Here is a 24259-nt window from a genome sequence, read left to right as displayed (position 1 = left end):
TGTATGTAGGTGTCTTTTTACACTGTGTATTGCACCAGTTTATTTGTTAGGTATATTACCGTCTCAGAGTATAAGCGAAACATTGGACATGACCTATTTGGGACTAAATATAATTGTTGTTGTTATTGAATATCATAACTTATAATGTTTGCAGTGCAGTGTACACATTCTGGTRATAATTGTTAAAGGTCTTGAGTATTTCCTTACTTGAGATGAACACAAACAACTCAAGTAGTTATAGTCAGGTTAGGATAGCATCCAAAACGTATTAATCCACTAAGTGACAAGAAATATATTTACAAATATATTTTGATTCCTGCACATAGTTAATTAATTACAAAAAAATAGAGATATGGACAAACCTCGTATTGGCCATATATTTGTGTGTTATTACAACTGAGATATTTATGTAGAAGCCTTTCTTGTGGCTAATTCTTGGCATTAATTTCCATTTACAATTACATGGCAGTAAATCCATTGCACTTTATATACAAACTTTTCACATGATATAAAATATATTTTAAGATGAAGTCATAAGGGTGAAGTCATTGACACATACAAATTGTATGAAAATGTTCACACCTCTGAACAATACACACAAAACATACAAACACTCAATTAAATCCTTACTCTCTGTCTTTTTCCCTCCCTCCCTCCCTCCCTCCCTCCCTCCCTCCCTCCCTCCCTGTGTGTCTGTCTGTCTGTCTGTCTGTCTGTCTCTCTGTCTGTCTGTCTGTCTGTCTGTTTGTCTGTCTGTCTCTCTCTCTGTCTGTCTGTCTGTCTGTCTGTCTGTCTGTCTGTCTGTCTGTCTGTCTGTCTGTCTGTCTGTCTGTCCCTCTCTTACATAAAAACACACACACACACACTGAAAAACGTTGGAAATGGCACATTTTTGTACAGAACACACATTCACATATTCAAAATGTAACATTTCCTCCTTTTTTTGGTTCACAATAAACATATTAGTTTACATAACAATTTCTCAGAATACATTCTCTGTAAAAGATGCAACAATAATCGTAACATTTTTTTTTTGGGGGGGGGGGGGAAATGAGGCAAAGCTTTTGATATATATATGCGAAGTTCTTGCATAATGTGCAAAACAAATTTTAGCWAAGAAAATGTGATTCGTATTGTATTCCTCACTACGCCGCTTCAAGTGCCACTTCAAATATAACTTTTCTTCCGAGTTGAGCATTTACAGTTTGTCCTGAATAGGTGCAGAGCAAAGCAAGGGAAACATCTTTCTACTAGATTGAATGCAATTAAGCAGGCAAACACATGAGTAATAGTGAAGCAACAGATAGCTATTCTATTATATTCTATACAAGTAAATGAACAGAAGAAAAGTTAAATGATTTAAAAAAAGAAATAAAAAATATTGTGGTGAATATTTCAGTACAACAGACACCTACATGAGATTAGAATGATATCAAGCCATTACGAGAAACATTGAAATTAAACCTGTTTTATGGTCATCTACAACAGTGTTTCCCAACACTAGTCCTCAAGTACCCCCAACAGTTCACAGTTTTGTTGTAGCCCTTGACAAACACACCTCATTCAACTCATTGAGGACTTGATGATTAGTTGACAAGTTGAATCAGGTGTGCTTGTCCAGGGTTACAATACAAATGTGCACTGTTGGGGGAGCTTGAGGACCAGGGTTGGGAAACACTGATCTACAATACGCTACAGAGGGCACTCGAGCGAGGCAATCAATCAAAAGACACACAAATATCAATCGGTCTGGCAATCTGTCACATAGGGAAAGTGCTGTTACAGGTGGTCTAGGAGCTAAATCAACGCACTGCAAGGAGAAGTTATCAATTTACGCATTGTGGTGACAGGACTGATACAGAGACAAAATAATCAGTAAATGTAGAAAGAGATCCGAAAAACTATAATAACTATTTGGGAAGCTCCATCCACCAATCAATCAACCAATCCATCCATCCATCATAAAGTAAGTTCTACAGCCATGGGTGAGTAGTTGACATGCTAATCAGGTTGACGACAATCAGATGTATTACTGGCACCAATGAAAATGAGTTTTGATGTAGGTTGGCCGTCACTGTCACTAAAATACGAACAACATTTATGTCTGTAGAATATGCTAATAAGCTAGCCTAAGCCTCACAAGAAATGGAAATGCCAGAAACACAAGCTTGTGTGATTGGAGGATAGAAGCAGTTATCGTTACAGCAGATTTGAAGCGAAGCCAAGCGAAGCGTCGTTAAAAACCAATTGCCCTTTTGACCCCCAAAACAGATAAAAACCAAACATTTCTCATTCACTTTCGGCGCTCTAAACGAGCGCCAAAGTCCATCCTCCCTATCTCCACCTCCACCTTCCTTTCTCCTCCTATCTTAATGTCTCCTTCTCCCTCCTCTCTCTCTCTCCCTCCCTCTCTCTCTCTTCCTCTGTAAACTCTGATAGCCCTATATAATAAGTCAGAGGAACGCCTCTCCTGAAAATGAACACCAAAGAGAAAGTGAGACTGAGCTGAGGACTTAACTCTTTGGCACCCCCTGTCTTTCAGTCTCAGGTGGCGTTTTCCTCCTCATCATCCATATGATAGTTGAGCGTGATGACAGCRCTGATGAAGTCTCCCAGCTCCACGAAGTCAGCTGTGATGATGTTGATGCCGCTCTCTCCTGGCCTCTGGGCCCGGATCCACAGCATCATACTTGGAAGAGCCCTGCAGGGGAGTCCATGTGGATGTGAAACCATGTACACACACACACACACACAGTTGCATCTCTGTATTTTTGTATTTTGTGCACTCTAAGTGTTATGCATAGTCAGTGAATAGGATGGGGCTAAGGAAAAGGAAAGAGAGCGAGAGAGAGTGACAGAGCGAGATAGAGAGAGGTATGTACTGTTTGATGAGTCACAGTTGGTTGGTGTAACAGTRAGCTGGCTGGTGAGCAGCTAGACCGGTTAAGGGCCAGTATGAGTCAGCATGATAAGGGCTGYCTGCGCTGTCTGACAGACTGCTGGGTGCAATCATGTGGGGGGCGAGATATTATTATATGCTCTGTACAGATGTAGGATCTTAATTTGAGCCAGTTTRCAACAGCAGGACAATTATCCTGCAGCAATATGAAATGTGAATTGTTATGTGGATTACAATTTATGGAAATATTTGTAGGGGTTGATACATTTTCGTAAGGGAAAAGTGAAAATTACAAACTTCACAAGCCTTTTTAAACCTCAAATACAAATCAAGTTTTACATTTCTGCAACAGGGTGATCAGATTAAGAGTATAGCTGGTGTCTGCTGTGGCAAAGCTCTGTCAGACTGGTTACAATGCTACAGTCCTGGATTTGAATGCACATTGTTCAACTGACAGTAAACCCAATGTTCTTCTTGAGATCAATTGGAATTAGTCCACAATTGATGAAAATATTATATTAAACAGTCAGCACGGTTATTGAATGCAATATTTAATATTTCATCTCCAAGCAATTAAAATGGGAAAAATTTGAGGGAAAAAAGCATATAGAGAGAAAAAAAGAGACGATAGAAAGAGGGCGAATAACTCAGTATCCCTACAGTGTTGTCATCACGGGGCAAGTGAGGCCGGTGTCATATTCCTGAAGATACATATACCGTTTGCCACAGTGACTCATAGTGTGTGTGTGTTGTTTCTCGTCTCAATTTCTCTCCCACATTGAACATTAAATAACTCACAAATGTCCTTTATAACCGCACACACACACACACACACACACACACACACACACACACACACACACACACACACACACACACACACACACACACCAAACATACATACATACAGTTGAAGTCGGAAGTTTACATACACCTTAGCCAAATACATTTAAACTCGGTTTTCACAATTCCGTACATTTAATCCTAGTAAAACATTCCCTGTCCTAGGTCAGTTAGGATCACCACTTTATTTTAAGAATGTGAAATGTCAGAATAATAGTAGAGAGAATTATTTCTTTCAGCTTTTATTTCTTTCATCACATTCCCAGTGGGTTAGAAGTGTACATACACTCAATTAGTATTTGGTAGCATTGCCTTTAAATTGTTTAACTTGGGTCAAACGTTTCGGGTAGCCTTCCACAAGCTTCCCACAATAAATTGGGTGAATTTTGGCCCATTTCTCCTGACAGAGCTGGTGTAACTGAGTCAGGTTTGTAGGCCTCCTTGCTCACACACGCTTTTTCAGGTCTGCCCACAAATTTCCTATGGGATTGAGGTCTGGGCTTTGTGATGGCCACTCCAATACCTTGACTTTGTTGTCATTTTGCCACAACTTTGTAAGTATGCTTGGGGTCATTGTCCATTTGGAAGACCCATTTGTGACCAAGCTTTAACTTCCTGACTGATGTCTTGAGATGTTGCTTCAATATATCCACAKAATTTTCCTCCCTCATGATGCCATCTATTTTGTGAAGTGCACCAGTCCCTCCTGCAGCAAAGCACCCCCACAACATGATGCTGCCACCCCCATGCTTCACGGTTGGGATGGTGTTCTTTGGCTTGCAAGCCTCCCCCTTTCTCCTCCAAACATAACGATGGTCATTATGTCCAAACAGTTCTATTTTTGTTTCATGAGACCAGAGGACATTTCTCCAAAAAGTACGATCTTTGCCCCCATGTGTAGTCGCAAACCATAGTCTGTTTCTTTTATGGCGATTTTGGAGCAGTGGCTTCTTCCTTCCTGAGCAGCCTCTCAGGTTATGTTGATATAGGACTCGTTTTACTGTGGATATCGATACTTTTGTACCTGTTTCCTCCAGCATCTTCACAAGGTCCTTCGCTGTTGTTCTGGAATTGATTTGCACTTTTTGCACCGAAGTACATTCATCTCTAGGAGACATAACGCATCTCCATCCTGAGCGGTATGATGGCTGCGTGGTCCCATGGTGTTTATACTTGCGTACTAATGTTTGTACAGATGGACGTGGTACCTTCAGGCATTTGGAAGTTGCTCCCAAGGATGAACCAGACTTGTGGCGGTCTACAATTGTTTTTCTACAATTTCTTTTGATTTTCCCATGATGTCAAGCAAAGAGGCACTGAGTTTGAAGGTAGGCCTTGAAATACATCCACAGGTACACCTCCAATTGACTCAAATGTTGTCAATTAGCCTATCAGAAGCTTCTAAAGCCATGACATCATTTTCTGGAATTGTCCAAGCTGTTTAAAGGCACAGTCAACTTAGTGTATGTAAACTTCTGACCGACTGGAATTGTGATACAGTGAATTATAAGTGAAATAATCTGTCTGTTAACAATTGACTTGTGTCATGCACAAAGTAGATGTCTTAACCGACTTGCCAAAACTATAGTTTTTTAACAAGAAATTTGTGGAGTGGTTGAAAAACGAGTTTTAATGACACCAACCTAAGTGTATGTAAACTTCCGACTTCAACTGTACATACATTCATACATACATACATACATACATACATACATACATACATACATACATACATACATACATACATACATACAGAGAGAAACAAACCAACTCACCTCTCTGTAATGGTCTCCCTCAGTCCGCTAGCGACTCCTTTCATGACAGTGCTGGCCTTAGGTGTCAGGACCACTTGGGAGACAAAGAATGTTCCCTTCCTCCTGCCATTACACAAATCACATCAAACTTTACTATACAGGCACAATTAAAGATGAAAGTAGGATCTTAAATTGAGCCAGCTTTCTACATCAGGAACATCATCCTGCAGCAACAGGAAATGGGAATTATAATGTGGACTATAATAATTTTTGTAGGGGTTGATAMATTTTTTGTAAGGGAAAAGTCCAAAATTTCAGAAGTCTTTTTAAACCTCAAACACACTACAAGTTTAAAATGTCCTGCATTGCAGGAATGTTCTCCTGCAACAGGGTGATCAAATTAAGAGCCTACATTTGTAAGTGCTTTTCCCAAAGGTTTAACACACTGTCCAGGAAAAGACGGATAGGTGAAAGATAGAGGGCCATACAGACCTGCGGTCAGCCACAGAGGCCTGGAGGAACTGGATCAGCTTTTCAGGGTCAGTGGTGTTGGCCCAGGGAGCAGGCATCATCTGACCAGGCCATAGAAATGGCACTTCCAGGGCCATAGGACTGTGGTAGAACACCAATACCTGGTACTCTTTCTCCCACATGTACTGGAGACTCACCTAGAGGGAGGGAGGAGTGTAGGGAGGGGTTTTGTCTTTAGGAACTTCCAGGCCCATAGGGCTGTGGAGCCAASGTGATCACCATATACTCTTGAGGGAGCACCGAGATTGAAGGTGTTTAATTAGTTTGTACAGTAGAGTATCTTACCTCCTGAGCGAAGACGACGGGGGCGAGTTTCTCCCCGAACACGTCTCTCAGCATTGAGACCAACTTCTCATGGTGCAGGTTCTGAACCCCGTAGAAGTGGTTAAAGTCCAGGAACACAACCTCTCTGGCATGGGCCGACAGGAAGGAGCTGATCTGCTCCAGACCTTCTCTCACCTGGAAGCACAACACACACCCCACAAGGGAGCAAATATAGTGTCAGACCAGTCATACTGTACCCACTGAATAAGGTCCAGAGTTTTTCCTGACCTCTTGACCTGTATGGAAAATAACTATGGTCCAGAGTTTTCTTTCTGGTCAGGTCAGGTCAGGTGGTCAGGAAAAACACCTGGGGTTCTGTAGGAGGAAATATAGTCATAGGGAGTAATTATATTCACCGTGGCGCTGAAGAGGCCATGAGCGAAGAAGAGTTCATTGTCTGGGTCCCGGGGCTTGGTGGAAATGCGCAGGTCAAAGAAGCGGACGCCGGCCTCCAGCTGGCTGGAGAAGTTCATAGTCTGAGTGGCCAGCCATTTACGCATCAGCTTCTTGGCCACCGTGCCAAAGACAGACACAAAGTTCTGGACAGCGTCAGTCTGCTCAGGACCCACCGGAGAGGACTCGTCTATGTAGAAACTGAAGGAGTCATGGGAACCTGGGGGGAATATAATTATTACTATTTTATAACGCTTTTCATTACATGAAGAATCTCAAAGCACTTGAAAAGGCAAAACAAACAAGAATCAAATAAAACAGCTAWATGACAGCGTAGGTCTGGGCTACGATGTTCAGCCACAGTTGAACATTTTGTTTTTTCAATCCTCCAACAGATGGAGTGACAGTCAAGAGGGAACCACATGACTTGAGCAGAGGGAGGAGGTGGTCAACGGGGGAGAGGAGCAGGTCCTCCGAAGGCAGGCAGGCAGGCAGGCTGCCACAATAAGGGTATGGTTATGGACTGAGCGGCAGGAAAACGTGTGTGCATTTGTTGTGTGTGTGTGTTGTGTGTGTGTGTGTTGTGTGTGTGTGTGTGTGTGTGTGTGTGTGTGTGGTGTGTGGGTGTGTGTGGAGAGGACATGTGACTTGACTTGAGGCCATACAAAATGAAAACAGTATCTCAGTGTAATAGAAAATCCAGTGGTTGAGAGGAGTGACTAGTGTCCCTCTCCCCCTGTCCCCTGTCTAAAACAGAGAAGTCAACTCTCTAATTATAGTCACGCCCTGAGACGCTCTCCTCTCTGTCTCCCCCTCTCTCCTCTGCGCCCGCTCTCCATCCCCTTTCCCTCCTCTCCCTCTCCCTCCCTCGCCTTTCCCTCTCCTCCTCCCTCTCCTTCGCCTCTCCTCTCCCTGTCCTAGTCCCTCTCCTCTCCCTTTCCTATCCCTCTCCCTCCTCCTCCTTTCCTCTCCCCTTCCCCTTGTCCTTCTCCTCCCTCTCCCTCGCTCTCTCTCCTATCTCCTCTCCTCCTCCCTCCTCTCCTCTCCTCTCCCACTACAGGGCAAACCCACACTACAGGGCTGACCACACTACACGTCTTCCGTACGGTTACAAAGCCCAACGAGTTTCCATAACCACAACTGAGACGATCACAGTAGCTTGAACTTCACTGAGCTTCACTCAGTTTTGCTCAGTGAAGATGACAACAACCTCTCCACAGGCAAACAAACGGCATGTGTTATCATCACCAATGTTATATAGGAAGAACAAGACATAGTTATTTATAAACGGCTCAGGTTTATTAGCTACAACTCTAACATCCTCACGTTCGTGAGCTAGCATGACAACAACTCTTTCGCCAACGTAGGCTGGCCCCTATCTGCGGTGAGTCAAAAGGAACACACAACAATACCTCCCAGGGGCTACACAGCAAACATAACAGCACGGTCACAGAACACAGAGAGAAACCTTCACCCTACGCAGACTGTCAGACACGGACACTCGCTTGACTGCACATCAACCATACAGTCGGCATCMTTCTGAGACTCACATAAATGTTCACATAAAGCAATGTTCTCTGCTCCAACACAAGGCCTTGGAGTATAATAGAGACAGCAGTATGCCTTTTGGGCAAAGTGTCCTTTTATGTTTCTGTACAAATACACCTGTAACCTCGCTGGAATGGAGCGAATGGAATCAAACACATGGAAACCAGCCATTATTATGAGCCGTCTTCCCCTCAGCAGCCTCCACTGATTTGACAGAAGAGGGCTCCTTCACCCTCCTCGAGGCATGGAGCTGAGCTCACGTTATKGTACAGAATCATTTCTCTATTAGACCAACAGATGAATATTGTCAGGACATTTCTATAGAGGTTACAGGTGTATTTGTACAGAAACATAAAAGGACCCTTTGGAAACCATGTGTTTGATGTATTTGACGTCATTCCACCCATTCTGTTCCAGCCATTACCACGAGCCTGTCCTCCCCAATTCAGGTGCCACCAACCSCCTGTGTGTCAAATACACCTGTAGCTTTTATAGAGATGTTCTGGCAACATTCCTATTGGCTTATCAGCGGTATTTTATGGAATGAGCCAGTGTTCACAGATGGTGCGTGTAGTTTAAAAGGTGTGCAAAACAAAACGGTACCTAACACATCGCTTCTGTGATCCCAAGTTACCGTTCGTTCACTCCGATATGAAATGTCAGCTCTACCTTGTATGACCAATGAATTCAGTAACACATCCTGGGGGGAGGGAGAAGCTACGCGAGAGACGATAGCTTATCAACACACTGGAAATTACAGCTGCGTTTATCTCTTGACTCTCGGTACTGTGTGATGATAACGAGAGGGAAAAGCGATCCATCAAAATGAATCCATTAATCAATTTAAGGCTGTGGAAATAAAAATGTGCAATGAACAACATGCTTTTCATTAAGCCTAGAAGGTCAGACTGGCTGTATGTCAAATTAGAATGAAATGAATCACATTAATCAAAAAATCAATGGGGGGTCACGGAGACCATTGAGCATTGGGTGGAGAGACGTGCTCTAAATATCGCCGCTGTTCACCTCATGAAACAAGATGGATTCCCTGCCTCTCCACCTGCTCACCACTCCTGTAAGCTGATGGTCAAAATGTTCAGGTGGAATATCAACACTTGTCTCATTAGTTAAACAGAAGACTGAGGTCATCTTGCCCAGGCAGGGATCATCAACTAGATCCGGTTGCGGGGCGATTTTTTTCTTGAGCGGATGGTCAGGGGCCGAAACATAATTACAAATCATTTTTAGACTGCAAATTGACTGCAAGAAGCCCGAATAGATATACTATTTGACCAAAACATAATAATTTCAAACCTTGCTTACATTTGTAAATGATCACATATCTCTCTATTATGCATGGGAATATGTTTGAACAGATTTCCAAAATCACTTTTCTGATTTGCTAGTGTTTTTACAGTCTTATGTCCAACAACGAAATATAATAAAAAGATCATTATAAAAAAATTGGGCCCACAGGCCGCGATTATGCAGAAGCCTGCCCTATGGCCTCTGGTTGTGTCTTATTTAGCTAGTTCATCTGTAACACCAAATAAAGTGTGACCTTGAAGGTGACAATAAATGACTTTGACAGTTCTCTGTTTGTGAATCACAGCACTAGAGGGATGCATTAGGGATGAGGCAATTACACAAATAAACAAACAAATCCCTCGCTCTCACTACTTAATGGTTTAATGAAGGAGATTAGTAACAGAGATTTGTTTTTTGTTGCATGTCGTTGCTCTGTCTTTCCCCCTGATAGGGCCAGATCTATAAAATGTTTGCACCAAGTTTAAAGTCAGTAGTCGTACCTGTTTTAAACAGAGGGAACAATGTCAAATAAAGTGCAATTGTAAAATTGTAATTGAAAATGTATATTTCTTATGGTTTACGTTCATGCTTTCTTTAAAGGGTGATATGATATAGTGACATCTGCATCCATCTGATACAGATGCTTTCTACCAGCATACCTGAGTGCTCGGAGGCATCCGCATGGTCCTAAAGTACACCAGTGCCTCGTTTTGTATCACATTCCAATGATAAAACTGGGGGGGGGGGGGGGCAAAAATGCAATTTCAGAATGTGGGGGGGCATGTAAAGAAATAAAAAACGACAGGCTATAAAAGTAGCGAGGCTACATACAGACACCGGTTAGTCAGGCTGATTGAGGTAGTATGTACATGTAGATATGGTTAAAGTGACCATGCATACATGATGAACAGAGAGTAGCAGTAGCGTAAAAGAGGGGTTGGCAGTGGTGGGTGGCGGGACACAATGCAGAAAGCCCGGTTAGCCAATGTGAGGGAGCACTGTTGGTTGGCCCAATAGGTAGTATGTACAGTTACGTGACTATGCATATATGATAAAACAGAGAGTAGTAGCAGCGTAAAAAAGGGGTGGGGGGGGGGGGGGGGGGTCACCAAATGCAAAATAGTCCGGGTAGCCATTTGATTACCTGTTCAGGAGTCTTATGGCTTTGGGGGTAAAAACTGTTGAGAAGCCTTTTGTCCTAGACTTGGCACTCCGGTACCACTTGCCATGAGGTAGTAGAGAGAACAGTCTATGATTGGTGTGGCTGAGGTCTTTGACAATTTTTAGGGCCTTTCTCTGACAGAGCCTGGTGTAGAAGTCCTGGATGGCAGCAGCTTAGCTCCAGTGATGTACTGGGCCGTACGATCTACCCTCTGTAGTGCCTTGCGGTCAGAGGCCGAGCAATTGCCATATCAGGCAGTGATGCAACCAGTCAGGATGCTCTCGATGTTGCAGCTGTAGAACCTTTTGAGGATCTCAGGACCCATGCCAAATCTTTTTATTTCCCTGAGGGGAATAGGCTTTGTCGTGCCCTCTTCACGACTGTCTTGGTGTGTTTGGACCATTCTAGTTTGTTGTTGATGTGGACACCAAGAACTTGAAGCTCTCAAACTGCTCCACTACAGCCCCGTCGATGAGAATGGGGGCGTGCTCGGTCCCTCTTTTCCTGTATTCTTCAATCATCTCCTTAGTCTTGGTTACGTTGAGGGATAGGTTGTTATTCTGGCACCACATGGCCAGGTCTCTGACCTCCTCCATATAGGCTGTCTCGTTGTTGTCGGTGATCAGGCCTACCACTTGTTGTGTCGTCTGCAAACTTAATGATGGTGTTGGAGTCGTGCCTGGCCATGCAGTCGTGGGTGAACAGGGAGTACAGGAGGGGACTGAGCACGCACCCCTGGGAAGTTCCAGTGTTGAGGATCAGCGTAGCAGATGTGTTGCTACTTACCCTCACAACCTGGGGGCGGCCCGTCAGGAAGTCCAGGATCCAGTTGCAGAGGGAGGTGTTTAGTCTCAGGATCCTTAGCTTAGTGATGAGCTTTGAGGGTACACTGAGCTGTAGTCAATGAATAGCAATCTCACATAAGTGTTCCTTTTGTCCAGGTGGGAAAGGGCAGTGTGGAGTGCAATAGAGATTGCATCATCTGTGGATCTGTTTGGGCGGTATGCAAATTGGAGTGGGTCTAGGGTTTCTGGGATAATGGTGTTGATGTGAGCCATTACCAACCTTTCAAAGCACTTCATGGCTACGGACGTGAGTGCTACGGGTCTGTAGTCATTTAGGCAGGTTGCCTTTGTGTTCTTGGGCACAGGGACTATGGTGGTCTGCTTGAAACATGTTGGTATTACAGACTCAATCAGAGACATGTTGAAAATGACAGTGAAGACACCTGCCAGATGGTCTGCACATGCCCAACAGCACACTTCCTGGTAATCCATCTGGCCCCGCAGCCTTGTATATGTTGACCTGTTTAAAGGTCTTACTCATGCCGGCTACGGAGAGTGTGATCACACAGTCGTCCAGAACAGCTGATGCTCTCATGCATGCCTCAGTGTTGCTTGCCTCGAAGCGAGCATAGAAGTGATTTCGCTCGTCTGGTAGGCTCGTGTCACTGGGCAGCTCGCGGCTGTGCTTCCCTTTGTAGTCTGTAATAGTTTGCAAGCCCTGCCACATAAGACGAGTGTCGGAGCCAGTGTAGAATGATTCAATCTTAGCTCTGTATTGACGGTGTGCCAGTTTGATGGTTCGTCGGAGGGCATAGCAGGATATCTTGTAAGCTTCCGGGTTAGAGTCCCGCAACTTGAAAGCGGCAGCTCTACCCTTTACCTCAGTGCAAATGTTGCCTGTAATCCATGGCTTCTGGTTGGGATATGTACGTACAGTCACTGTGGGGACGACGTCCTAGATGCACTTATTGATAAAGCCAGTGACTGATGTGGTGTACTCCTCAATGCCATCGGAAGAATCCCGGAACATGTTCCAGTCTGTGATAGCAAAACAGTTCTGTAGTTTAGCATCTGCTTCATCTGACCACTTTTTTATAGATCGAGTCACTGGTGCTTCCTGCTTGTAAGCAGGAATCAGGAGGATAGACTTGTGGTCGGATTTACCAAATGGAGGGTGAGGGAGAGCTTTGTACCTGTCTCTGTGTGTGGAGTACAGGTGATCTAGAATTTTTTTACCTCTGGTTGCACATTTAACATGTTGATAGAAATTTGGTAGAACTGATTTAAGTTTCCCTGCATTAAAGTCTCCGGCCACTAGGAGCGCCGCCTCTGGGTGAGTGGTTTCCTGTTTGCTTATTTCCTTATACATCTGACTGAGTGCAGTCTTAGTGCCAGCATCTGTCTGTGGTGGTAAATAAACAGCCACGAAATATATAGCTGAAAACTCTCTAGGCCAGTGGTGTGGCCTGCAATTTATCACAATATACTCTACTTCAGGCGAGCAAAATCTAGAGACTTCCTTAGATTTCGTGCTCCAGCTGTTGTTTACAAATATGCACAGACCGCCCTCCCTCGTCTTACCGGAGAGTGCTGTTCTATCTTGCCGGTGTAGCGTATATCCGCTAGCTGAGTATCCATGTCGTCATTCAGCCACGACTCCGTGAAACATAGGATATTACCGTTTTTGATGTCACGTTGGTAGGATATTCGTGATCGCACCTTGTCTAATTTACTGTCCTATGATTGCACGTTGGCGAGTAGTATTGACAGTAATGGCAGCTTTCCCACTCGCCTTCTCCGGGTCCTGACGAGGCATCCGGCTCTTTGTCCTCTGTACCTGCGTCGCTTCCTCTTGCAAATAACGGGGATGTCGGCCCTGTCGGGTGTTTGGAGAATGTCCTGTGCGTCCGTCCTCCTTGTTGTAGAAAAAATCTTTGTCTAATCCGAGATGAGTGATCGCTGTCCTGATATCCAGAAGCTCTTTTTTGCAATAAGATACGGTTGCAGAAACATTATGTACAAAATAAGTTACAAATAATGCGGAAAAAACACATAATTCGTCGGACTACAAGGTGTCCAAAGCATTCCACAGGGATACTTGTCCACTATGTTATAAATGGCGCCGGAAGAAATTGCAGCAGTTTTACGGGCGCCACATCACATTTACATAAGTATTCAGACCCTTTACTTTACTTTGTTGAAGCACATTTGACAGCAATTACAAACTCTAGTCTTCTTGGGTATGACGCTACAAACTTGGCACGCCTGTATTTGGGGAGTTTCTCCCATTACTTTCTGTAGATCCTCTCAAGCTCTGTCAGGTTGGATGGGAAGTGTCACTGCACAGCTATTTTCTGGTCTCTCCAGAGATGTTCGATCGGGTTCAAGTCTGGGCTCTGGCTGGGCCACTCAAGAACATTCAGAGAATTGTCCTGAACCCACTCTTGCGTTGTCTTGGCTGTGTGCTTAGTGTCGTTGTCCTGTTGGAAGGTGAAGCTTCGCCCTGGTCCGAGGTCCTAAGTGCTCTGGACCAGGTTTTAATTAAGGATCTCTCTGTACTTTGCTCCGTTCATCTTTCCCTCAATCCTGACTAGTCTCCCACTCCCTGCCGCTGAAAAACATTCCCACAACATGATGCTGCCACCACCATGTTTCACCGTAGGGACGGTGCCAGGTTTTCTCCAGACCTGACGCTTGGGATTCAGGCCAAAGAGTTCAATCTTGGTTTCATCAGACTAGAGAATCTTGTTTCTCATGGTCTGAGGGTCCTTTAGGTGCCTTTTGGCAAACTCCAAGCGGGCTGTCATGTGCCTTTTACTGAGGAATGGCTTCTGTCTGGCCACTCTACCATAAAGGCCTGATTGGTGGAATGCTGCAGAGATGGTTTTCCTTCTGGAAGGTTCTCCCATCTCCACAGCGGAACTCTGGAGCTCTGTCAGAGTCACCATTGGGTTCTTGGTCCCCTCCCTGACCAAGGCCCTTCTCCCCCGATTGCTCCGTTTGGCCAGGCGGCCTGCTCTAGGAACAGTCTTGGTGGTTCCAAACTTCTTCCATTTAAGAATGATGGAGGTCACTGTGTTCTTGGGGACCTTCATTACTGCAGACATTTGTTGGTATCCTTCCCCAGATCTGTGCCTCAACACATTCCTGTCACGGATCTCATCGGACAATTCCTTTGACCTCATGCTATGGTTTTTGCTCTGACATGCACTGTCATCTTATATAGACAGGTGTGAGCCTTTCCAAATCATGTCCAAACATTTGCATATACCTCAGGTGAACTCCAATCAAGTTGAAATAACATCTCAAGGATGATCAATGGAAACAGGATGCACCAGAGCTCAATGTTCAACCATTTCTAAATACCTAAATTCTAAATTGTGTGTAGATTGAGGAGGAAATTTTGTATTTAATCAATTTTAGAATATGGCTGTAACGTAACAAAATGTGGAAAACGTCAAGGGGTCTGAAAACTTTACGAATGCACTCTATATATGTTTTATTTTTATTTTTTACAAATCGATACTTTGAGTCACAGTATTGATGTAAAATCATCAAAAATAATATTGCGATACTCTACTGCAGGGTTCCCCAATAGGTGATTTGTGTTTTTGTTTTTTATATCATTTTCGTTGTTGGACATTAAAGGCTCTAAAATCACCCAAAATCTGTCCACGAAAAATAAGACTACAAATGAGGAATTTTTATGTGGAGGGCAATGAGTGTCGAATTTGGTCAACAAAAAATGTAATTGCTAATATGCTACGTGAGGCTTATTTGATCAAATAGAAGTTTTGTAATGTTTAGGTTGTTATGAATGGACTGTTATACGTGGACTCACGTGGCATTTCGGCAACCTTGAAAAAAAAAACGACTTTACATCAGTGTTGTGCCTGTTGTTCACTATCTGTGTCACTGCTTCCTCCGAAGTCAGTCCCTCTCCTTGTTCGGGCGACGTTCGGCGGTCGACGTCACCGGTCTTCTAGCCATCGCCGATCCACCTTTCATTTTCCATTTGTTTTGTCTTGTCTTCCCACACACCTGGTTTCAATCCCATCAATTACATGTTGTGTATTTAACCCTCTGTTCCCGCCCATGTCCTTGTCCGGTATTGTTTATTGTAAGTACTTGTGCACGTTATGTCTGGTGTGCGTCGGGTTATGTACCCATTTATTGATTGTTCTGTTTTCCGGTGGGATTTTMTTATTAAACTGCGCCGTTGGAAACACAGTTTTTGCTCTCCTGCGTCTGACTTCTCTGCCGTCAGTACGCACCCCTTACAATCTGCCCTCTCATTGGCTGGAATGGTCCCTCCTGATCTTGCCTCCTCCCACCTGCCTTCCATCTTTGAGGACATGTATTTCCATTGTTAGAGCGCTCCATCTACTAGCTTGTCAATATAATAATACAAATATTTGCTAATACTCTTGTTTCATCACATGCTATTACTGCTCAGTCCGCTCACTTTTTCACTAACTCCTAACTCCCCTCAGGGCACAGGAGAGGAGCCTGTAATGCTCGTCGGAAGAAGACCAAGGTGCAGCGTGGTACGTGTTCATGCTTCTTTATTAAAAAAACGAACACCAAACAAAACAACAAAAAGAACAATGAACGCAACATCTTGAAGGCTACACAGAGCAACAAAAACAACATCCCACAACCTAAGGTGGCAAAACAGGCTGCCTAAGTATGATTCCCAATAAGAGACAACGATGAACAACTGTCCCTGATTGAGAACCATACCCGGCCAAAACATAGAAACACAAATCATAGAAATAAAGAACATAGAATGCCCACCCAAATCACACCCTGACCAAATCAAATAGAGACATAAAAAAGGCTCTCTAAGGTCAGGGCGTGACAGAGCCTTCTTCCCCTCACTTTCTCTACTCCGTTCTTCATTCTTTTCCTATCCATCTCTTTCCTACCTCTCCCTCCCTTTTTGTCAGTCTCTCTCAAACCCATTTTCCTCCCTTCCCACAGTGGTCCCTCATCAACCTCCGTCTTCTGCCATCCTATCCATTCCCTCTATCAAATGATCTCTTTCCTCCCATGTTCTTACTCTTATCTCGTCTTTGGTACGAGAGTCATTGTGGACACAGTGTGCAGCTAAAGACTGGTGTGCACAATTTAGTTTTTTTGCAACAAGATAAACTTCTTTCCTCTGTAAACTCAATTAACTGCCAGCAGAGTACTAGCATGGCTACCTTATTTGTTCTGCATTCAACAATGAGGTATCAACATAGCCTTGTTCAGTAAAACTATGTTAAATKACAGACTGACATTTAACTTCAGTGCAATTTCATGTCCTCAAATCTCCTCAATACCCACTGTTTATGTTCCTCTTAGGCAGTATATCCTCCCTTCCCTGGAGCTCAAGTGGTGGATGAGAGAATGGACAAAGGGCTGGATGAATGGATAGATGGATAAAGCAATGGATGGATAGATGGATTGTCAGATTAACAGATAATCCTGTGCAAAGGCCCATTTCAGAAGCAGAGGATGCTGTTTTTCAATGGTTTTGGTTTTTACTGGTCTCAGGGGGCTGGCTGGCTGGTTGCCTGCCGTGACGACTCATGCTGATTTAAATTCTGCTGCTSCATCGATCGCTCCAAGCGAGCAGGCGTGGCGTTTGGCCGGGGCGATGTGGATGGGTAGTCAGGCTAGCCAGTTTGGGTAAATAGATTGCCCATTTGAAAAAAATATTGACATGTTACAACCACCTGTGGATTGAGAATGAATTCCAGGCCTGACCTGCTGGTGTATCAGTGGGTTTAGAGAAACCTCCAGAAGATCTACAGCTTCAGTTCACCCCTGGCCTAGTAAGACAAATGTCTTTCATCCGGTGATACACTTCAGATTCCCCTGAAGTGTGCTACCCATTCCCTCCAAGTCTTTTCTGTTTGACATTAGTCACTGGAAAGCCTATTCACTTCTCCAAGGTGCAGTCTTACTAAGAGTGTATTATACTCATTGGAAACACTCAGATAAAGTAGCCTAGCTGTCTGTGTGGCAGAGCTAATAGTTGCATCATGCATATATGATGAACATACAGTATTGACTTTCTCATTTAGAGAGCTTGGGACTACAAGGATCTATCTGCAAAAATATGATTCTGATATAATTGGTTTTAAAGTTCCGAGCCSTCATTGGTTTGAATGGTGTTCGCAATTTTATCTTGTATGAATTGGGGTATTTATAGTATTTTAAAGGTAGAGAACATTGAACATAACAAGGCTATGTCAATAACCCTAACCCTAACCATAACCTTAACCCCTAACCTTAATTCTAACCCTAAAACAGGCTTTTTCCTTGTGGGGACCACTGAAATGTCCCCATTTGTTCGAATTTTCTTTGTTTTACTATCTATATTTAGTTCAACCAAACACACACATACACACACACACACTGACTCAGTGGTATACAGAAAGCCTGTTTTATGCTGACATCACAGCCTGTGTAGTTCATCTGTCTCCTATTTTCTTCTAGAACCTCTCAACCTTGTTCTTCTCTTATCTGTTCTATTTCTTGCTCTAGTTTATGTTCATGACCTCTGTTGCTCAGGGTGGAGGCTGGCGCCGGCTCAGCTGTATGGATCAGAGCTAGAGTCAGAGAAGAGTCAGAGCAGGGGGAGGCCAGTGTCACCTGCAGGGCAAACACACAGACGTTCTCATTATGTCAAGCTGCATCCATTTCCTGTACCAGCTGACATGACAAACAACCACAGTATGGCGTGTGTATCTATGGGGTTCAACCAGGGCAGGGTTGATGTCTGCAGTAGCCAATGCGTTGGGACTCCCTAAGAATAATACTGGGCTAGCCAAATGTTGATGTCGTTCATCTGGAGTGAAAATGACTTTCACCACCTCTGGATACACAGATAAACAGTAGCAGGAGTTTAAGTTATTTGAGAGCAGCTCTGTCACCTGTAAGAGCCCAATGTAATGCCTGGGTAGCCTAACCTCCTGTAGGTGAGGAGATCAGAGGGCAACACTGGGAATGAGGGATGGAAAGACAAAGGGGGAAAAGTGCACACAGCCTTGTGTATATATGGTCTACATAGGCTGTTCCCGAGATAGAGAGAGAGACAGAGTATGTGTGTCTGCATCTGAAGAAGGAGGAGGAGGTGGCGGCACTGGGAGTGTTAAGATCTGTTCCAGGGACAAATCAACTGTAGCCACAGGTAACCTTTTTCATTAGAGGGGAAATACAAAAAACTGTCCTTAGTTCAGTGTCTACTAGACTAGAGGCAGCTTTATACTCCATCTGGCCTACCCAACACTATAAGTGAAAGAACTGTTCAGAATCGCCACCTCACTCTTTGCAGATTGTGTTGACATAAGGGGATCAGCTAAGACTCAATGTGGTATCCATTTACAGTAACACTTAGATCAACCTGCACTAACACATAATACTGTAGCACCATACAGATAACACATAATACTGTAGCACCATACAAATAACACATAATACTGTAGCACCATACAGAAATGCAATCGGGCCACTGTCTCACAGTGTTTACAAAATTTGAATTGCAAAGTCTACATCCTAGGCTGGTTGCCAGTCTGATTGTGCTCTAGGCAATTTTGGGGGTGGGTAACAGCGTAGCGCCTCTGTTAAATGCAGAAACACTTCAATGGATCCCCATCCCCAGGCATTATAAATGTCGAATTAGAAGTATAATCCTCTGGGGAAGAGGACCATACTTGTGGATGAAATGATCACATTCATCCTCCCATTCGTTCCTCTCAACTGGTTCAGCGCTTCACTCTCCTTCGCTGGGAAGAGAAGCCTGTGCTGTAGTGCTCTAACCCTGCAGCGGTAACACATATAGCTGCTGCCTCCCCGAAACCTCCTCGACCAAATCAGCAGCCGCCAGGTTTGGCACCAAAAACTGTCGGAGGAAATTGGCTTCTGGCAAGGAAGACACACGCGCGCACACACACACACACCAGGAGAAATCAATAAGTGAATGGCTTATGTGGCTGATTCTGGTTTCGGGGACATTGGAGGAGACAGAAGAGTTTTACAGTAGCCTGTGTCCAAATGGAGTGCATAGGCTACGCACCAGTTTAAGACGCTTGGAGCAACTGGGCAAATTCTGAATAATCATGGTTAATTACAGTGGGTTATAGTGAGCATGTTGCTTCTCCAGGCTTGCCTATGAGAAGGGAAAGGCAGGTGCAAATGCAAGTGTTGAGTGTGACTTAACTAGACCTCTTGGCCCCATGGCGATATCCTGTAGTTTTCATTTCCCAGTCTTTCATGTCACGCAGTCGATGCTTAATCGAAAATCACATCCCAAAATACCCTGAAGATGAATGAATTGTGTGTGTTCCCCATTGAGAGCAGTGGAGTATGCCGTGCCACACCTCTTGAGTTTCCAACAATAGATCTGAGAAACACAGCTTTGTGCTCCACCCGCCTGCATGTGTGTAGCCAGTGTATGAAGCTAATCATTAGAATTAGCCAGATGTTAATTTGCCATTCCACAAGAGTGAAACCAGCGACCGGGTCTTATTCCAGACCTCCAATCAGAGTTGTCGTCTCAGGAGACCTGCCGCATGATTGGCCGAAACCTCCAAACAGCTGGTACCACTTTTAGACGCTGATGCCAAGACAATGGCCCGTTCCAACACTGCCAACATACAACTTTTCTAACCTTTGTTCCTAGAAGGGATAGCAGAGGATCTGATGTGAACTAGGCAGGTTGTATGCAAGTTTTGCTATTGAGGTTTGACCAGTCCGATCATGTCATATCACTGGTTTCTTCAAGGAAGGAAATAAGGTCTTTGAATGGGGTATAGATGTCTAGAGTCTGCAAACACAGACCTGAGTGGCCCGTCTAAACTTTGAAACACTTTGAATAGGGATTTAGAGATCATTGTTAAACAATAAACCCATCCAATTCACACTTGTAATATGTGACGGTGGGTTAGGCTCATTAGAGGCACATGGGCTGTGCCGGTTGCAATGCAATGAACCCTGAACTATATGCCCCGTTTAGGCTAATACGCACTGCCAAAAATCACATCGATAACACATAGCCTGCCAAAAAAGTGACTAGATTTACAACATATTTTAAGGGGCACAATGGGCCACCTGTGTAAATKACATTTTAGTGTATTAATTTGAATTAGCAATTTGCAATCTTTTTGTAAGATCATTCACGCCCCACCCTCAAGGAGATTTTAATTAAATCAAGCCGATAGAGACCTAGAGACACGTCTCTGCTTTTGGCACATAGCCTATCGAGCGCTAACCAGCTAAACTGTAGCCTATTTCTTTGATGATGGATCCTTTGTGCTACCGAATAGGGCAATGGACTAGTGTTGCACTTACACATAAGTTTCACCTTCCCGCAACAGGTGCCATCTCGAGAGACTACTGTAGCCTATAGGCCAGAGATAGGCAACTAGGTCCAGCCAGTGGCCGATTTATGTTGGAGTGAATGGTTGGGTGACCAGAAAATAACTATAATAATGTGTACGCTGCAAATTGACCACAACTAAGCCCAAAAAGAGATTATTGTTATTTTAAGATACAATTTCATACCTTGATTACATAGAGACACGAACGCATATAAATATATATATATTTGTGTGAATACTTGAGAACAGACTTCCTAAATTAAACTACATTTTTGCTGAATCCCTGGTGATGTTAGTTTTTTTTAAACCAGAACTTTAAGTCCTACATTATTATTATTATTATTTAATAAAAACTTCAGGACAAAAAAATAAATCACTTGTGGACCAGTTTTGGCCCGCGGGCCACCTGTTGATGACCCCTGGTAGGCTATAGCATAAACTTTAGCTGGAATTAACAGCCTTTGCACGGAATATGAGAATTCTGTGTCGATAATTCGTCTGAAGACAGTCTGTAGGCTGGCTAGGTCACTCGCCGTTAGTTATACAACATACACATCTGGATTTCTATCTTCTATGGAAGTAAATTATTTCACTGCATGATCAACAAAAGGTTTCCAACATTTCCACACGCAACAGTGCAAACTACGATGTGACGCTTACCTGGAATGGCCAGGTTGGTAAGCGGGATGCTGTGCATGCTCTCCGGTAAATTCGCCATCCAGTCGGCGAACCGGTGTTCGTTTTTCCCGTGAGACGAAGCCATGCCGCCGCGCACTATATCCCCACTTTCCGGTGCCTGCGCGAGCTTTGAGTGCGCTTTCTCTGTGCTGCGCGAGCTCCACTCACCACACACACACACACCAGCGTGACCGGGAGCGAGTGAGTTCACACCACACCCCCTGAATGGCGTACACACATAGATAGGGAACCCATTTTTCATAGGATATGTCGATAGAGTTGTGTTTTCGATAAAGTTGTGCTTTTAGGATGGTCTCATGGCAGGCGAGTGATGTATTCAGCCATTAGTTCTTGAAGTCATTAAAATATGGGTGCGCCCAGCTAGCCACTCAACTTAATTCAATAATCAGTCCCATGTACCATTCTACAACAGCGAATGTCTGTCTGGCTCTCCACTACTGCATCCATACGCCTTGCGTTTGCCTGTCCGTGTATAGGCTATTGGCACTGTCCACACCTGTGGTGCTGAATTGATCAACTCCGCTTTCCCGACAATAGCGCTTCTGGAGGAGAGCATTTGGAAAGGACACGTTGTTAACCGATTGATTTTCACTTCTCGCTTGTCTGGATTAGTTATTTTAATGCATAACAGTGGACATATTTGACACTTTTCYAGGATTGAAAGATAAACCTCACTGAATATAATAGGGTTTGTCTAAATAGTCTGGCAGCAACATATATTTACTATTTAGAAATGTCTACCCTTGATGAACAAGTCTATTTCACAACATATTCGCAAGAACAATTTGACATGTATGTGTTTCCCATTTATGATACATCCTCTATATTCTCTTTGAACCCAAGCGTGAAGAAGCCCTCCAGKTTCTGCTACATAGAGCCCAAGGGTAACCGCACCCTGCGCTCTTCTCAAGTGGACAAATCGAATCAAGAATGTCATTGCACGCCCCTCATCTGCATGGCAGCCTGAACCTGCTGTGTGTCGACTTAATTTGCTTTAGTTGCTCAGAGGTACATAATGTCAAACCTGGCTAATGGGAACGTTGGGGCAGAACATAATGAGCGATATGATGGGATTGAGTCGGAAAAGCTTTGCGTCTCTGAGGATAGATGGAGCCTTCATTCAGTGTGCCATAACACAGAGCTCAACTCGTGAAGAGATCCCCTTGCTCCAATACTCTCAAAATGCTTAATTCCTTCCTTCACTGTCACACAGAAATGATGAAGAAAGATTTGAGGTGTCATAAATCTCAAAATTCTTCAGGAAGTGGGGCAGATTATCTCTGAAGAATTTGGAAACGTGAGCCTATTCATCATCATACATTTGACATCCTTTAGCTGACAGCGGAACTGAATTAAACTACTGTATTGGAATGAATGGTCGAATGTTATGCATACTGTACTGGTCTCTTACAACAATATACTTACTACCTGTTCAGCCCACTGTCTCTAGACAACCTTGAAGCAACCACTGATATGTGAAAAGACGGGATAGGGAAAAGCAAGAACACATTCCACATATTACTACTGTGTACTTCTGAGTGTCAGTACCAGTGCAGAAAATGGACACCAATATATTTTTTCATCAAGGTAACACACACAGTTTAATTTGATATATAAATACATGGCACAGAAGAAGTCCAGGTAGAAAATGGAAGGCCTCATATTTAGTAGTAGCTAAAGTATCTGGAACCATATATTTTATTAAGAGTGTGTTTCCATGAGGGTAACCTTTGAACTAAAGCACCAAACTAGGATGAAATGTACAGGCTCAAATGCATATCAGTTTACACAGCAGGGCTGCGTTTCATACCATCAAGTTGCCTCCACCCTTCTTCTCCTATTCACTCCCATTTCACTAAATCAGAGAAAGCAGTATGTCTGAAAGTAGATGGCGTTATTGCTTATGAGGTATACATATCTACCAAAAGAAACCAGCTGATCCACATCCAAGGAAGGGCTTGAACAAGTGCAGAAGGGAGGACACAACTTTCTGGAATGAAATGCAGTCCATAATTGTTTGTGTTATAAGTCTTGGAGAAACTTTGACATAGCATTAAAACATATGATTAAAACATTACATTCTTACTAAATACACATTAGACAGTTCCTCTTGAGTTATGTCAGGGACACCAGTCCTTCAAGTCAATTCTTACAATATGTTCAACATCATGACTCAACCTGATTATTCGTGATGAATCTCACATGTTACATTCAGTGACGTTACAGTAATGTTATGATTCAGTGTGCAGACGTTGTGTTCAGTAACATTAGGTTGACCTTTGTTCATTCGTTCATAGTTTGTGTTCCTTCTAGCKTACATACGGAGAGATTAAAACAGCCTTCAAGTCATAGCTCCTCTCCTCGCACACTTCCCCCCCCAGCTTCTAGACCTGCTGCATGGACCTCAAGTTTGGAGACACCTGTTGGACATCAGAGAGTTTTGAAAGGAGAGAAACCATCTGTGTTACTATTGATGGTATTCTCACTGAGCATGCTCAATAGCTTAGTCAACTACTTTGATAAACGCTCTTGGTTTTCTGGTTTTACGAAGACGGTTCAAGTTAAATATGGATTTACTGAGAGTATCATGTAATTCCATGCCTGTTTCCAGATTATATTTTTGAACGAGTAGATATGGAAAA

At 43.6% G+C, this 24259-nt stretch overlaps 2 protein-coding genes across 2 annotated transcripts in view; both read right to left on the bottom strand.

Annotated features, from left to right (window-relative positions):
- Positions 1-1039: 1039 nt before the first annotated feature.
- On the bottom strand, positions 1040-22106 carry plcxd3 (phosphatidylinositol-specific phospholipase C, X domain containing 3). The gene is made up of 6 exons (XM_024001606.2): positions 21579-22106; positions 6708-6964; positions 6313-6486; positions 5989-6164; positions 5518-5619; positions 1040-2701 (listed from the first exon to the last, which is right to left on the bottom strand). The coding sequence occupies exons 1-6, from the start codon at positions 21856-21858 to the stop codon at positions 2545-2547; spliced, it is 1146 nt and encodes a 381-aa protein (XP_023857374.1). The 5' UTR covers positions 21859-22106; the 3' UTR covers positions 1040-2544.
- Positions 22107-23189: 1083 nt separating this feature from the next.
- oxct1a (3-oxoacid CoA transferase 1a) overlaps positions 23190-24259 on the bottom strand; it is a 176996-nt gene continuing 175926 nt past the window's right edge. The window contains 1 exon segment of the mRNA XM_024001609.2: positions 23190-24037. Within this exon segment, the coding sequence (XP_023857377.1) occupies positions 24002-24037 (36 nt within the window). The 3' untranslated portion in view covers positions 23190-24001.

This window comes from Salvelinus sp. IW2-2015, linkage group LG15 (assembly GCF_002910315.2).
Source record: "Salvelinus sp. IW2-2015 linkage group LG15, ASM291031v2, whole genome shotgun sequence".
Classification (NCBI taxonomy): Eukaryota; Metazoa; Chordata; class Actinopteri; order Salmoniformes; family Salmonidae; genus Salvelinus; species Salvelinus sp. IW2-2015.
The sequence above is the reverse complement of the archived record's forward strand: the minus strand, read 5'-3'. Positions and strand labels throughout refer to the sequence as shown.